This window comes from Heloderma suspectum, chromosome 2 (genome assembly GCF_057233095.1).
Source record: "Heloderma suspectum isolate Gila_16-S chromosome 2, 16-S_ref, whole genome shotgun sequence".
NCBI classification, from domain to species: Eukaryota; Metazoa; Chordata; class Lepidosauria; order Squamata; family Helodermatidae; genus Heloderma; species Heloderma suspectum.
The window spans coordinates 266,346,448-266,363,306 of record NC_139459.1 but is presented as its reverse complement, the minus strand read 5'-3'; the positions used below and the strand labels follow the sequence as shown (position 1 = coordinate 266,363,306).

The following is a 16,859-nucleotide window of genomic DNA, read 5'->3' as shown; positions in this document are numbered from 1 at the left end:
GGAACCAATGGGGGGGGGGGGTGTCTTTCAGCTGAGCTTCCGTAAACTGCATATCTTTACTGTACAGACTGTGCAGTCTGTCTAAATCCTTTCCTTCCCATCCTGTATAATGCGTGTACTTATTGGCCCCAAATGAGGATTAGGGGTGATGGATTTGGTATCAGTTTTTTTATGCCAGCATTTACAAACCAGAAGAGCACATTGCAGAAAAGGGTTGCTCATAGAGTGCATTTGTTAAGCTCATTTGGGAGAACCAGAGAACCCCTCTCAGCGTAGGGTGGCAGCCTGAGGGAGCTCCATTGCCACCCATGGTTCTCAGTCATTCTGAAGTAATGGCTCCAGTTTTGTCAAATGATACACTTTGTAATATCTCAACCAATTTTGTATTGGCAGACTGTCTTTATTTATACCTTTGTACAAAATGTATTTACCTCATCTGGACTCCCCCCCCCCCAGCTCCTTTGTGAATAAATCTATTGAAAATGCCTTGCCAGGCTTGTAAATGCCTTGGGGGCAACCATGATATATAAAGCTTGGAAAAGGATGTAAGTTTAGGGAGCAGTGAAATGTTAAGTGCTACGGTTTGTCCTAACCATGAAAGATTAATTGGTTCCCATTTTTTTATTTCCTGCTGGATTTGTTTCAGGACAGTTTTATAGTGTAACTGTAACTGAGCTAAATTTTGGGAGGATGCAGATCTGTAGATACTTAACTGATTTTGTACACAAAGTTAGTCCTGTCAGTTTTCTCATTTATTGCTACACACAGTGTCCTGTTTTCATGCAGAGTGCTTCAGACACGAAGTAATTAATTTTGATTCCTGACATTAGCCCAAATCCCCCCAGCTCTCTCTTAACTTCAGGGATAGATGTTAGCAGGTCAGTAAGCATCAGGCCCACATCATCTGCAAACAGGCTTCCTTTATGACTGACTCCACCGACATCTGAACCCTTCATTCCTGCATTTTTACCGAGTGCATTTGCTAAAGGTTCCATGCATAGTGCAAAAAGCTGTGGGAATAAAGGGCCTCCTTGCTTGGTGCTTCTGCAGAGAATAATTTTCCAAAAATCAACCGTATTCGTGGCTGAGATCTGGTACATTTGGGAGATGACCTTTATGCATTTGTTAATTTTGTTTCCCCTTTTTTCATAAAGCCAACCTGTCAAAAGCTTTATGCATATCTAACATTATAAGGGTGAGAGGTTTGTTTTTAAGTCAGCAATAATGAAAAGCATTGCCTGTGATCTGAAGGCCGCTCGCTCGATTGGGCATTACGTAAGATGTGATAAAGATATTAATTCTAGCTGCCAAACAACTGTGTGACTGAGGATGATGGGAACATCAACACATCTGGATGGCACCAGTTTGGGGAAGGTTGACCTAGAATCTCCTGCTTCAGACAAGCACACTGGAAAGGAGCTAATGAACTAAAACTCCCCTGCCCATCTCAGTGTCATTCATTATGATTACTGTAGAGATTGACTATAAGTGATTTCCTTTCTCAATTGCTTCCCTGCCTCACGTCTCAGTTACTCTTCCCTCTTCTTCCTCACTCACTCTGTTTCCTTCATCTTCTCCAAGAAACTAGTTTTTTCATTTTGCAAAAAATTAGTCCCAAATGAACTTCATGGGAGCAATTTTCCACATCTTATATTGCAAAAAAGGACTGCATTACAAGTACTTTAACTGCAATCAGTACTTGTAATGACAAGCAGTTTACAGTTCATTTTAAATGAGCAAGGGATCAAGCTTTTGGGGGAATGGACAAGGATCGCAGTGTTTCAATCAGGAGGGATCTCTGATTGATAGGGGTCCTTTTGCAAAATGACTGCCATTTTTCACTTTTCCTTGGTACTTTCTTGAGTCTCTAGTGTTCTGTTGAAGTGCTTCTTCAGCTGTTGCTTCTTGAGGGAGCTCCAGGTTACATAAAGCAAGTAGCTGCTTCGGTTCTTGGTGGGTTGCAGCAGATTGCGTGGGGTCATCAAAGTTTATTCCTGAGACAGAATGGAAAGCCCTCTCTGTACCTGATTCTAGCTCTGTGCATTTCTTCAGGATAGGGATGAAATCCTCTTCTGCTTAAAGTCTTCACGCTAACATCTTGCAGGACCATTTGCAGGTTCCCCAGTCCACACAAAATGGCTTCCTTTTTTGAAAAGCGCACAAAGCTTCTAAACATTCCCTGGGTCTTGTCCCTTCACTGGGCTGAGACGCTAGGGCTCTATGTGCCCTCTCAAAGTCCAGTTTGAAGATCTGGAGGCCTGGGAGGAGTTTAGAGAACCATCTAGCTAAAAAGATTAACACATCACCTCCCCTTCTCTGTTCCCTGGACACATACATTTGAACACCAAGTGTAATTTTCCAGATTCTCCCATTTTAATTTCAGATCCACATTGGCTTTAGCAAGCTTCTTAATGCTATCCTCATACATGGCTCCAAGGTCCAAGGCTTTGTTTGCAATGGTTGCTATGCATGAGAGCTTATATAGCACCCCTGAGATTTTTGTTTCAAAGGACTTGAAAGCAGCAAGCCATTCTGTTGTGTGATCTTTCTGAGGTTGCTGTAGCTGGTTTACCACCTTGCCCAGTAGGTCCGTTTTTACACCTTTGATGTTTGGCCATCATGTTTAAGTTGGCCTCATTCAGGAAAGGCTCTGGTGTATTGCTTGTTCCCTTCTCTTTGAAACAGAGTTGAAGACCACTTTCATGGTGCTTGAGAAATCCTTGCATGCTTATCGTTTTTAAAATTATTTGTTTTAGCATTCTACAGGGGATCAGATCATCATCCTAGTCACTTGTTTCTCAGGGAAATAGGAAGTTCTTAGTTTAGGCTGCCATATTCAGGGCAGGACTTGACTTTTATTTTTAAAAGTATAAAATAAATAAATAATTTTTGGCAACCAGGTCAAATGCCTGATGTTTACACACACACACACACACACACACACACACAATGTTATGACAACTGGCATATAGATTAAAAACAAGCAAACAACTTCAGGGCTTTTTTTGGTCCTTTTCAATTGCCAGCCTTATGGATACTATAATTCCCAGTTATATAGATTGCCAGAAGTAGAAATCAGGAAAAGTGAAAAGATGCCTCAACCTGGAGTTGCTTGCAGTGACAAGTTAGTAAAACAATCCAGGTGTCTCATGCAAATGAACAAAGCCATGGTCTTGCAGGAAAAGGGGGGGGGGAACACCCAGCATCTTATGTTAAATAAGGTGATCAGTTAGAAGATGGTAATGAAAAAACCAAACTGCCATTTGGCTTTTCTTTTTCTTTTTTTGCACAAATTAACACTTCCCAGGGCCAGAGCTTGCGATCACAGCTTGTCGTCTTGTCCAAACCTGGCGTGGGGGGGGGGGGGTGTTGTTGGTGTGAACAAACCACCCAGAACACATGGGTTGTTTTAGCTTTGTGTCTGGGTTGTTAACCACACCACCAACCCACCTTTGCTGGGTTTGGGGTTTGTTAACCACACCAACAACAATCCACCTTTGCTGGGTTTGGACAATACAACAAGCTATGGTTGCAGCTTGAATATTCAAAAACCACCTGGCACACCCATCACACACAGCAACCCACCATGGCTTGTTTAAGCCTCAGTGAGCCCTGGTGATCATGCGCTTGGAAACCCTAATCTACCAGGGTGCTTTTAGATGCCCTGCCTCATTCACAGAATCAATCTTGGGCAACAGCAAGGCTGGGAAAGAATCCTGCCTGAATTCAAACTACACATTACATTGCAGATGCAGCTAACAGCTATGTCGTGGGTGTATTTTTTGTTCCCTTTCTTTCTTTCTTTCTTTCTTGTTGTTGATTTTTAACAGGGGGTCATCCAGTTTTTACTGGAACACCCCGAGGAGTGAGGAGTGGTATAATACTTCCCTTCCCACCCAAAATGTTACTAGTGATTCTCCCCCTGGGGGTGGGTCTGGGGGGTGAGCTATGGGGTTTAGTGGGGAAAGCCTCAATTGGCTCAATGGACTAGCCCTTCCCACTACAAAGCAACTCCTTAAATAAATAAATAAAAATAGTCCATTGCACCCAGTAACCTTGCTCCAGTCTTGGCAACTTCTGCTGAAAGGGGCAGATTGTAATGTGGGAAGTGACTATTTACTGATGACAAAAGGTCTCTAGTGACATGTTTAAAAAATGTTCAGAAGTATATTGTGAAACCTGTTTTAAAACTGATGAAATCCTTTGCCCACATGTCTGTTCTAATCAGCTTCATTGACTGCATGTTAAAAATCTAAATTCCACTACCCATACGACAAATTGTGCAGATTGATTGCAGCCATAAATGTGTGTGTGTGTGTGTGTGTGTGTAAAATTAAAGGATGCATTGTTATTTGATAGTTTTGATTTAATACATAAAGCATTCATACATCTTGCTTATTTGACACAAACTCAGTTCAGCATCAGTGGAAGAGATAATAGCCTACTCAATATAGTATATATCATACATGCTAGGCTGGCTAAACTGTCATATCTCTCCTATTTGGGAATCACACAGTAATACAGGGGAGGAAAGAATGGGGCTTTTGTAATGTACTTGGGAGGAATTGGCTTTGGGCTTGGAGTCTGCAAGAAGAGGTGCTGATCACGAGAAGCTGCTCCCAGGACCCTTCTGAATGTCAGGCATAATTAGCAAGTATTGTTTTCATCCACTAAGGTTGATAGTATGAAAGCTGCCTTATGCCAGGCCCATCTAGGCCCATACTACCTGCTCTGGCTGGCAGCTGCCCTCTAGGATCTCAGGCAGAGGTCTTTCCTGTCATCTGCACCCTAATGAAGCAACTGACCACACAGCCCTGTGCCAGGGGATGAGTGCATGTAGGTGGCCCAATACATGAAGAGCAGGCCTGCTGCCAGAAGAACAGGGAAGGCTTTGATTCTCAGCTGGAGGTTTAAAGTTACCCAGAGCTTTATATGGGCTGGGATCTGGCAATGCTGAGAAGTCAGGATATTCATATTTGGCTTACAATATTATTTCATTCTACTTGCACCAAAATTAATAGATGCAAGATTTACCCATAGTACCTAAAGTTACACAGGATCCTCACTCTCTTTCTTTTTTTTAGGCTCAGCATCTCCCACCATCACACCTAATGACCCCACTCTGATTGTGGAAAAAGGAGACCCAGTGCGCTTACTTTGCTCTGGGAATTCCAGTGTACAATGGGTCGGCATAAATCACTGGACTAAAGTGAGGATGTATGACAACGGCACCCTCTATATTCCCCATGCCACTTGCAAGCAGATGGGACACTACCAGTGTGCTTACGTCAACAATACTGGTGAGACGGCATCTGTATATCTGCTTCTGAAAGGTAAGCAGACTTATCTATAACACGTCCACCTCTGTTCCTATTATGTGTTTCTACAGCATAGACCATGATACATGCTTAGGTAAAGCACTCTTTGGACCTTCACTCTATGTGATTAGCAACTGAGTGGGACATAGGATGACCATGTGTCCACTTTTACAGAGGACAGTCCTCTATTTGAAGGCATCCTCTGTTTGAAGGGCTGCCCTGTCCCATTCCGGTTTAAGGATAAAGAAACACAAGGACCGTTGCCCATCAGCACTTAGCACCTGAATGGCAGACTGAACAGGCAGGCGCCTGGGACACCTGGTCACAGTCTTCCTCACTGTGGTGAGATGCGCTGTCTTTCTGTTCAAATTAGTTATAATTTTGCATCTATGCTTATAAAATATGTGCCAGTTTTATGCAAATTGCTGTCCTCTCTTGAGGTGATGCATTTCTTCCTTTTGGGTGATTCATAAGTGCCCCCCCCCCAGTGGAAGGAGAGAGTGGGCCTATGCCTCCTGGCCCCAGGCAGAGGGCAAGCCCAGTGGGGATTCAACAATTCTCCCCCTCTACCCGATAGCTAATTGCATGGAGAGAACGCCCAAGCAGGGCTTAACTGTACAGTGGAGTTCACCATGCATAGAACAATCTGATCATGAGGAAATCTTTCTGCCAATCTGCCAGATTTCCAACCAGAAATTAGCTCAGCTGGATACGCATAGGACCTTTGTGGCATGAGTAGCCCCACAGAACAACAAGCTGACAGAATGAGTTGAGGAGACTTCAACTCAGGGACTGTTCTCACAACCAGAGTGCCTAGCTTGATGTTGCTTTCAGCTGCTCCCAGTGTATTATTCCAAGAAACCACGCGCACAACAGCTACATGCTGGGTTCAATTTCACCATGATCTCCTAAACTTTTCTCCCCCGACAGATCCTACTTCAATATGGTGTGTCCCCACCTCAATGGCCACTGTGGTGGTGACAGAAGGCAGTGATGCATTGCTCCCGTGTGTCATCACTGACCCAGGATTCGCAGGCAATGTGACCTTTCAGAGAAAACATAAGGAAACAATCCCCTTAGAATTCTCCTTCAATGCTCAGGAGGGGATCTCTTTACGCAGAGTAAGCATTGAGCATCAAGGCTGGTACCAGTGTCGGGCCCTGGTTCAAGGACAGTGGGTGAATTCTGCAAACATTATCCTTTCTGTTAAAGGTAGGTTTGTGGCTGCTGTTGCCACAGTGCAGGTGTGCATTTCCAGTTATTTGGATAGCACTTTGCCACGTTAAAGGGTGTTGTAGGACCTAACCACACAACAACTTTGTGAGGTGGGCCAGGTTAAAAGATCAGAATCCAAGGTCACCCAGTGATATTCATGGTAGAGCAAGGATTTTAACTTCAGTCACCCACATCCAAACTCCACACCATCTTTCCATTACTGCACTATGCTGAGATCATATTTACAAAACAATTAAGAGGGAATCCACCAAAACTACAGCAGGAGCAGCAGCAAGAAGGAAAAAAGCCGCTCAGATGAAACTCTGTTGACTGCTGTCTGCGCATACTGCTTCACAGAGTGAACGTAGGGGATTCACTTAAATAGTGTTGACGGCAATGGCTTTGATAGCCTTAAAAAGGGCCCAGACAATGACAAGAACCGTACAAAGGCATGTGCAAGGCACATAGGCTCTCCACGCAAGAGGGGAGTGGGCCTGAGCATGCTAGCTCTGCCTCCCCTCTGCTGCCATTGTCGTTGTCTTCCACGTGCAGAGGGTGGCTGTCTGCAGCAGGGAGCCTCCTCTAGCCGTGGACACTCTCCACGTGACTTAGGACCCTGGAAAAGCAGGGTTTGGAAGTGCACAGAGAACCCTCACAGACAGCAGAGGCCCTGTGCAGCAGACAGTCACCTTCTACATGGGGGGGTGACGAGAACAAGGAGGGAGGGAGGCGGAGACAGTGTGCTTGTGCCTGCTCCTCCTCCTCGTGTGTATTGCTTACCTATTTTACTAATGCCTGCATTGGACTAGGGAGGATATGTCTATAAACACTTAGTATTCATGATAGCTAAATGGAGCCTCCATCTTCAGAAACACTATACCCAGAATACCTGAGCCAAATCTACATGGAGATGGGTTTTGAGGCGATTCCCTTTAAAGCCAGATTTTAATGAAATCAGGTTAGCTCCTCTAGGGTTGCAAACAGTAGCACTTTATACATTAAGAAAAACCCGCTTGCATGGGGAAAACGGCACCTGAAACCGCAGGGTTGTGTGGGCAGACTCCTGCAAGGAGAAATGAACATCAACTGCATAGGTGCAGGGCAGCAAATACATGGAGGTTTGCTCCCCACACCTCAACACCCCCCCCCACTCTCAGTGAATTGCAATGGGGGTCGAGTTATTCGCCTTCATCTCTGCATAATTAGGGGTCATGTGGGGACCATCAGCTGTTAAAATCAGTAAGGCTCTCTGTATCTGTGCATCGCCATAAGTGCATACCTTCGCACTTCCATAACAGCACAATTTGAGGCTTGCTCCCCGCCACTTGCTCCACCCACCTCCACCCCGCAAGCAGTGAACTGCAGTAGAGGATGAGTTACTTCCAAGTAGGGATGTGTAGTTTTAAAATGGCAGGCTTGAGGCTTGCTTTCCACCACTCTTCACTCCCCACTCCCACACTCAATGAATATTTATAACAACAAGCAGAGGAATTATCCAGACCCTTCTGCTCCTGTACTCGGCAAAGTGCAATTTGAAATTACTTCTGGGTAGACATGATTCTGCTCTCCCCATGTCCACCCCCGCCACTTTTCCTTCCACCAATCAACACTGCTCCAGCAGCCAGCAGTGAGGGCAGTTCAGCTCAGACATATGCTGAGATCGCCATGACGGGAAAACCCATCAGAAAACCAGTTTCACAAAATCCAGATTTTACAGCAAGAAAGGGCAGGCTGGCTACTGAGATGGGCATACGTCATCTACCACAATTGTTTTCAGGACACAGTAGAACCAGAGTAAAAGCCCTATGTTGATACCCCCCAGATGATGTGGACAAACAATAAGGGAGGCTAGATGCAGGCTTCCTGGACCCATCTAGCTGGCCACTATTGAAAACAGACAGGCCTTTGGTCTGATACAATAAGGAGCTACTTGTGTTCTTATGTCTGTATGGCATCTAATGTGCTAAGTGGATATACATTACAGAAGTGGTCCCGAAAGTGGACCTGCCTTAGGTCCAACTAAACTGGAGAAAGGCAACACATAAATGAATAATAATATGTTCTCACCACCACAAACAAGGAAAGAACAATTTCAAGCCAATTTAGGGCACAATCCTATGCATGTGTAGAAAGAAAAAAGTCCTACAATTTCCAGCATTCCCCAGCCAGCCTTACTGGCTGGGGAATGCTGAGAGTTGTAAGACTTCTTTCTGTCTAAGCATGCATAGGATTGCTCCCTAAATGAGCCAAATTATTCTGTTCTAATTGTATGCACACCACCCTGGGATCACCTTTGGTGAAGATGGAGTGGCATAGAAATGTCAGAAATATAAATAAACAAACAAACAAACAGATACTATATGTAGGAAAATATGGAGAATTGCCCGTGACATATCAAACAGATTCTCCCTATTTTTCAAGGAGAAATTTCATTCTGGTATCATGAAATCAGCACTGTGTTTAGCACGTTAACCTGATTGAATTAGTAATATGTACCACCAAATTGTTTTCACACAGCCTGGGTTAAACTATCTTAGGCAATATCCCACCACTCGACAAACCAGGGTTCTATATCTATATCTATCTATCTTCCAAGTACCCAGATCAATTTTATGGACAGTATTCAATGCCGCTGCTCTGCTCTGCTCTGCTCACACTCTGCTTACACTGCTCTGCTTATACTCTGCTCTGCTTACACTTACACTGCTCTGCTTACACTACTGATGTAGCAGTAGCATAAGCGACCTCTAGTGCAACGTCACTAGCACTGGCATTGCCCTAGAGGTCACTTACACTAGTGCTAAGTCAATGGCATAAGCGGAGTAGCTGGGTTGGATACTGCCCTATGAATATTATTAATCTTTTACCACATTATGCTTCAGCTGATGTACAGCGAACCTAGGTAAAGTATGGAAAAGAAAGATAAGGGAACGCTTTAGAGAAGATACAGGTTTTAAGCATGTACGTGACATGTGCGAGCACAGCGCAATAGGGAAGGATGCAGGCTTTGGGCAGAGATTTGGTGTGCAATAAAATGTCAGTGGTGGGATGTGGGTTGAATATATGTGCTGTGTATGTGTGTTTACTCCTCTAGAAATATGATGAGATAGTTGTATATTGGATTAAGCACATTCTTAGATGTTATTGACTGTGCCACTGGAAAAGGTTAGAAATTGGTGTTGTGGTAAAATGTGGTCCTCACAGTGAAAAATCAGGACCACTTCATAGATGTCCAGAGCAGTTGAAAAAACAGAATAAGTCAAAGTTTTGCAGAAAATGATAACAAGCAAAAGAAGTTACCATTGCACATTTTCAGGAAACAGCAGAGTGTAGGTAAATAGTTAGAAGAGAAAGGGGCAGCTGAGTGAAGTAGCAAATGGTGACTGATGGCAAAAGATGAAGAAAATCTGGCCAGTTTTTGACATCTGAAAATGCTTCCATTGTAGCCTGTATCTAAGAGACATTTTTTATTTGACCTAGCAATCACTGAGCCTGTGTCTGTCACCATTGAAATGGAAGACAATGTGAGAATACAAGGAGAACCTTTCAGTGTCATCTGCAGAATCAGTTACTCTGCCCACAACTATGAGGCCCATTGGACCTTTCCTTCTACTGCAAATGTAAGTCACACTCCCAGATCTGTCATAGGGACTTGTTTGACATGGCTGAAGTAGATGAGCCCTGACACAAGAGAGAGATTTGGCAGTACAAGCCAATTTGTGTGAGGGTTAGACTGTATGTTGTTGCACATAACCCTTACAGAGCTGAACATGGCTGAGCATAAGTCTTAGCATTTTACAGAAGCAAACCCAGCTTTTCATCCCGGCCCTGTTCCTGGCAGACTCATTACATGATGCATTCATTGCCTCTGATCTTCAAACAGTTCTGCAAGCATAGACCTCATTCATTTTAATGAGGTTTTCACCCAAAGGACTAGAGACCTTGGCATTGGCCTTGTGCCTATTTTAATTTGTTTTGAAGGCTGTTTTGTGACAGATAATAGTTTCATGCATCACTGTCATAATCTAGGAACCTCCATAAGCATAAATAAATGCTGCCACTTTGTAAGTTTTCATTTCAGACTTGTGAAATACAATTACCAAGGTCTAGAAGGAGCCCTAAAGGTGTGGGAATAACTGAGGATGGGGACAACAGCAACATTGGCTTTCGTTGTCCCAAAATGTGCCATATCATTTCTATTTTTTCCTGAACACAGGTCAGCTTGACTAAAAATGAAACATCTGACACCTCTAGAAGATACGTCACAGTCCTCATCCTATCCATCTCTGCGGTGGAGTTACAAGATAGTGGGAAATATACTTGTTTTGGAAGCAGTTCTTCAGGATCCAGTAATTCTTCAGCTACCCTCCAGGTGATAGGTAAGCAAGTCCTGATGGACAAGGGGGAAAGGAGCCTTTCTTTCCTGTTTTCTTCCCTGTTCCACCTAACAGAGGAATCAAACTGGGCTCTATATTGGCTTATTAATGGGGTCAGCATCATTAGCTTGTCATGATGAAACATGCAATGCATGGGAAAAATTTCAAGGAAGGATTTTTGAACCATGAGAAGGTCATCTACCTGCCCTAATTTCTCATTAAGGGAGATGCACCATAAGGGAAGAAGTTCTTAGGTTTTTTCAGGAAGATGTATCATATTATAAGCAGCAAGAATAAGTGGGTTAACGAGCTGAGAAAGAACAACATGCAACTATGCAATCACAGCCTTCTCCGCCCCATCCCTTTAATTACAAGTTCTAGTTTCCTTCAAAAGACCTGGTAAATTAATCAATATAAGTACTTGCAATTGTTCAGATGAAATGCAGCATTCCCTCTTATATCCCTTAAAGCTCATCATGATTATTCTGTGTTCTTCAAGTTTTCATAAACAGGTATTTTAATTATAAAGACTGCAAAATAACACATTTCCCCAAGTCCCATTTTTCCATTCAGTCTTAACCAGCACTTCTGACTGCATGGATGCTGATGCTATATGGTACTTCAGCTGCAGCATAATTCCCTGCATATTTACTCTCTGGATGGTGCCCTTTTCTGCTCCTACCAATCTGTTCCCAGCAAAAACCTGGGGGGGGGGGTCCACCAGTCATTTACTCCAAGCCAGCTGCATGTTGAGGTTGTTAGGGATAGATGACATCGTGGCCATCCAGCAGCCGCCCCGGAGCTTATCAGGGAAAAACCAGATTTCCCGAGACCGCTTGAAGTCTGATTCTTTTCCTTAAGTCGGGTTCTCCCGGGTATAGTTGTTGTATGCCCCAACCCCCACATTGACCTCGGGTATGCTAGCCCTGCCCAGGGGTGTGCCTTTCACCATGAGCCCAGTCAAGGGGTGTTTCCTTTCCCCGTCCCTATGATTCCCAGCACAAACCAATTAGTGTCTACTCAGAAGTAACACTGTGCTCAATGAGGCTTCTCTCCCAAATGCCCACATCGGAAGTAATTCATTTCCGCCACCCCGATACAGCGATCAAGCGCAGCAAGAGGAGAGAAAGATTGGGGCTCATTAGGAGGCTTCTCCCTCACTTGGACACATAGGAAGTAATTACTTCTAATTTTCACCTTCATTCGGGAGAAAGAGGGGGAGAGCCTAGATGGGGGGAAGCCTCTCTTATTGGTTGAGCAGCCCCTGCCACTCAGATGACATGACTCCAACCCCCACCCTGAAGTATGTTAGGAGAAGTGACTTAAAATGGGGCGATGCACACCCTCGTGGAGCCTGGCCTGAAATCAGCTCCTAGAAAAATGCGAGTAAGACACTCTTTCCTTCTCCTCCTGTCATCGTGGAAACAGAGCCCAAGACATCAGTGCTGGACCACATATATCCACTCGTTCCTCACCTACATTTCCAAGTGAATGATACACCTGAGACAAATCAAGAACTATGACATTTGTTCATATTTTTCTTATCTTTTATTTATTTGTTAAATTTATATCCCGCCTTTCCACCCAAAAATGGCACCCAAGGGAGCTAAAAATTTAAAAAACCAAAATAAAGACAATTAAAAGCATAACATAAAAACAAATAAATTAACCCCACAATTAAAAACACAACAATAAATATCTAATGGGACAAGTTCCTAATAACATTCACAGCCTAGCACCCCAACAATATGGCTAATCCACAAGTCACTAATCTAACCTACACTATGAGGGGCCATGGTTTGCATGCCGAAGGTCCCAGGTTCAATCCCCAGCCTCTCCAGGTAGGGCCTGAAACCCTGGAGAGCCACTGCCGCCAGTCAGTGTCAACAATACTGGGCTAGAGGGACCCGTGGACTGACTCAGTATTCCTATGTTTCCTATGTTGATGGTTCATCTGGAAAAAGGTCTCCGGCCTTTGCTCACTAGCAGAATGAATGCTGCTTCTTAAAGAAAAGGTGTCACTTGATAATTGTGCACAAATTTCAATGAAGCTATAAGCAGGGTTTTGTTTCAGGGTGCTTTTAGGAAAGAAGCATGTGGGTTAGCAGGAGAACAGTGGACTTGTGCAGATGCCAATGGAGGACACAGGTGAAAGAATAGAGTAAGTAGCTCTCCAGCAGTCTTTAGTGTAGCAACTCAAGCACACTTTCATTCCTTCCTTAATGGAGGTAAATTCCTTAAGTACAAATGCAGAAGTGGAAATATTGTTGTTGTTGTTGTTTATTCGGTCAGTCGCTTCCGACTTTTCGTGACTTCATGGACCAGCCCACGCCAGAGCTTCCTGTCGGCCGTCGCCACCCCCAGCTCCCCCAAGGTCGAGTCCGTCACCTCCAGAATATCATCCATCCACCTTGCCCTTGGTCAGCCCCTCTTCCTTTTGCCTTCCACTTTCCCTAGCATCAGCATCTTCTCCAGGGTATCCTGTCTTCTCATTATGTGGCCAAAGTACTTCAGTTTTGCCTTTAAGATCATTCCCTCAAGTGAGCAGTCTGGCTTTATTTCCTGGATTGGTTTGATCTTCTTGCAGTCCAAGGCACTCTCAGAATTTTTCTCCAGCACCACAGTTCAAAAGCATCTATCTTCCTTCGCTCAACCTTCCTTATGGTCCTGCTCTCGCAGCCATAGGTGACTACGGGGAATACCATTGCTTTAACTATGCGGACCTTTGTTGTCAGTGTGATGTCTCTGCTCTTAACTATTTTATTACAAAAGGATAAAACCATCAGCCTCCTTTGATCTCACCTACTACCAAGGGCTGATGTCTTTGATGTCCCATTTACTTGTTTATTCCTTATCCTACTCAACCCAATGGGAAACTAAGAGCAGTCTCCATAGCCAACCAACTTGGAGCCCATTGGTCATTCTGGCTGAGGCTGATGGGAGTTGAAATCCCAAACCTCTGGAGGATACCAGGTTGAGGAAGGCTGCCCAAGGCACTGACCAGGCTGAGAGAATTCCCTAGCTGTAACAGTGTACATGCATCATGTGCCCTCTGGCAAGTCTCTTGGCCTGACATCACTTGGTGACCCACAGCTGAACGTATTAATTACTTCCACTGGAGAGCATCAGAGCTGCTGTCAGCTGATGTGAAGTGCTGCCTATGCTATTTTTGACCTGTGACTCTGCGAATGCAAGTTGGCACTTGTCGTGCCAATCAGTGAGTGACGGGCATGCAATGCACAGCAGGTAGAAGCATAACAGCCCTATATGGGTATTGTTCTGTCTTGTGTGCTAAACACTGCCTTAAAAATATACATGCCTGATATATCTAACAGATGCTGGCCCCATTAGCTAGTGGCCCAAGAAAATGTCGGCTCAGTTACTATTTGATCTTGTATGCAGGTTCCTGAAAACCACTTCTACAGACTGAGATCATATATATATATATATATACATATATATATATATATATATATATATATATATATATATATATATGGTCTCCCTCTCCTCTGCAATACACACAGTTCCTCAGATGTGTCATCACTGAGGATGCTTAAAAGGCAGCAATTGCTTTTAAGCAACGTGTTTATGGCATTGAAAGGCTGCTGTTTTACTGTATGGATTCCCAATGACTGATCAGGAGCAGGCAGACATCAGGATTGCAGGATCTACTTTGGCAGGGGGATTACAGCCCTAAGATCCACCAGATGGAGCTGGTGCTATTTTGAGTACTGAACTGAGCTCACAGTCTTTCCACACCAAATCCACGCCTGGTCACCCCAAGCTTTCTTCATCGCAATAGTATAATTTAGCGTGGAGGGAGAGAGGGAGGGGGAGTCATTTTGTTGCTGCTATTGTTAAATGGTTGGGAGTCAGAAACCCTTCCTGATCTACTGCCAAACATTCAGAGATTTACCACTAGACTCAGACCTACCTCCTGAGCATCCCTGATTCAAGGGAGCAAATCCCTTCCCAGTGCACCTAGAGAAAACTCCACTGATAACAGTTGTGCCCCCTTCCCTCCCCACAAGGAAAATGGCTTTTCTCCCCCTGCCCCCCACTCATCCTTCACTATGCACCATCTTCATTCTTTTTCTTTTCAGAGAACGGGTATGTGCGTTTGTCCACCACGCAGAACAGGAGCCAGGAGAAAACTTTGCATGAAAGCCTGAAACTAAAGGTGCTCATTGAGGCTTATCCTAGACCTCACACATATAGATGGACACACATGAACCCATCAGGAAGTTCCAAGAATGCCACGTACACTGGCCAGATGATTTCCGGCAACAACAGGTCAGGAATATATATGGTGCCAGCTCTTTCCTAAATACCTTTCCAAACTAGTTTTATTGCACAGGAGTGTCAGAACCACATGGAGAGCTACTTCCTATGAATGCAGGGCTGGCCCTCCTATGAAGCAGGCTGAAGCCCCCGCCTCAGGCGGAGCAGGAGGAGTGGTGAATTACATGCTCCCCCACCACCAGGAGCTCCCCCCTCCCGCACCGCTGGGTGCCATTTGCCACAGCAGAAGAGCTGAGCCAACAGGGCTCTCTGGAGCTGCTGCCCGGCCTGGCAGCACAACAGCAGGTGCTCCAGAGAGCCCTGATGGTCCTACTCTCTCACTGCAGCAAATGGCATAGAGGGAGAGCAACCAGCAGGGCTCTCCAGAGCAGCTACCTGCCCTCTGGCTCGCCTTGAAGATCCTCTCAGGGTGATCCAGAGGGTGAGTGGTCTGCCTGGAGAGCCACATTGGCCCTAGAAAGTGGCCAGCATGGCTTGTCCAGGCCCAAATGCCTGGCTCTGAGGGGTTCTTCCTTAGAGCCAGGCATTGTGGGAGTGGGTTCCCTGGATTTTATTATTTATTTATTTATTCATTCATTTCATTTCTATACCGCCCAATAGCCGAAGCTCTCTGGGTGGTTCACAAAAATTAAAACCAAACAACACACAATAAAACAATTTAAAATATATAGAACATTAAAACCACAATATAACAATACAACCACAATAAAACCTAGCAGCAGTGCAGGAGTTTAAAATACAGATTTAAAACAACAAAGATAAAAATTTAGAAAGCTAAAATGCTAAAATGCCTGAGAAAATAAAAAGGTCTTCACCTGGCGCCGAAAGGAATACAATGCAGGTGCCAGGCGAACCTCACTAGGGAACTCATTCCAGAGCCGGGGTGCCATAACAGAAAAAGCCCTCCTCCTAGTAGCCACCCGCCTCACTTCCTTTGGCAGGGGCTCACGGAGAAGGGCCGCTGATGATGATCTTAAGGTCCGGGCAGGCACATATGGGAGGAGGCGATCCTTCAGGTAACCTGGCCCCAAGCCGTTAAGGGCTTTGAATGTTAACACCAGCACTTTGAATTGGGCCCGGAAATGGACTGGCAGCCAGTGCAGCTGGAAAAGTACTGGCGTAATATGAGCTCGCAGGCCAGTCCCTGTTACAGGATATCACCTGTACTGTGTTGCTAAGACAAGGTACAGGCAATCTCTAAGATAACCCTTCCTGCGATGCCTGATGCTGAGGAAGCATCCCTCGGAGCCAGGCATTTGGGCCTGGCTGTCTCTGCAGAGCCATTCCATCCTGTTGGCTTTTTATGGCCAGTGTGACTCTTCAGATAGTGGCAGCAGTAATAGCAACAGCTGCAGCAATAGAGAAATAGGTGGGAGCTGGGAGGTACAGCAGAGGAGGAGACACGGTGCATGGCGGGGGAGGAGATGCGGGGGAGGCACACGTGTGCTCTCCCACCTCAGGTGGAGGAGAGCTTGTGCCAGCCCGTACAAATGGCTTGCCCCTGGACTCCATAGCACTGCATTTCAAGCAGCATCCCACGTACCTGTCGTGTTTGTCTTGTGTTCTTCCTCTGAGGAGCTCAGAGCTGGGTTTTAGCCTCACCAGAACTCTGCAGGGGAGGACAGGCTGAGAGACAGGCACTTAC

The 16,859-nt window shown here is 44.9% G+C and overlaps 1 protein-coding gene across 1 annotated transcript in view; it reads left to right on the top strand.

Annotated features, from left to right (window-relative positions):
* Positions 1-16,859, top strand: part of CSF1R (colony stimulating factor 1 receptor) — a 54,974-nt gene that overhangs the window by 12,119 nt on the left and 25,996 nt on the right. Inside the window, exons 2-6 of the mRNA XM_084839149.1 lie at positions 5,085-5,333; positions 6,249-6,530; positions 10,014-10,153; positions 10,750-10,912; positions 15,016-15,205. Of these exons, the coding sequence (XP_084695275.1) occupies positions 5,085-5,333; positions 6,249-6,530; positions 10,014-10,153; positions 10,750-10,912; positions 15,016-15,205 (1,024 nt within the window). The remainder of the gene's footprint in view (positions 1-5,084; positions 5,334-6,248; positions 6,531-10,013; positions 10,154-10,749; positions 10,913-15,015; positions 15,206-16,859) is intronic.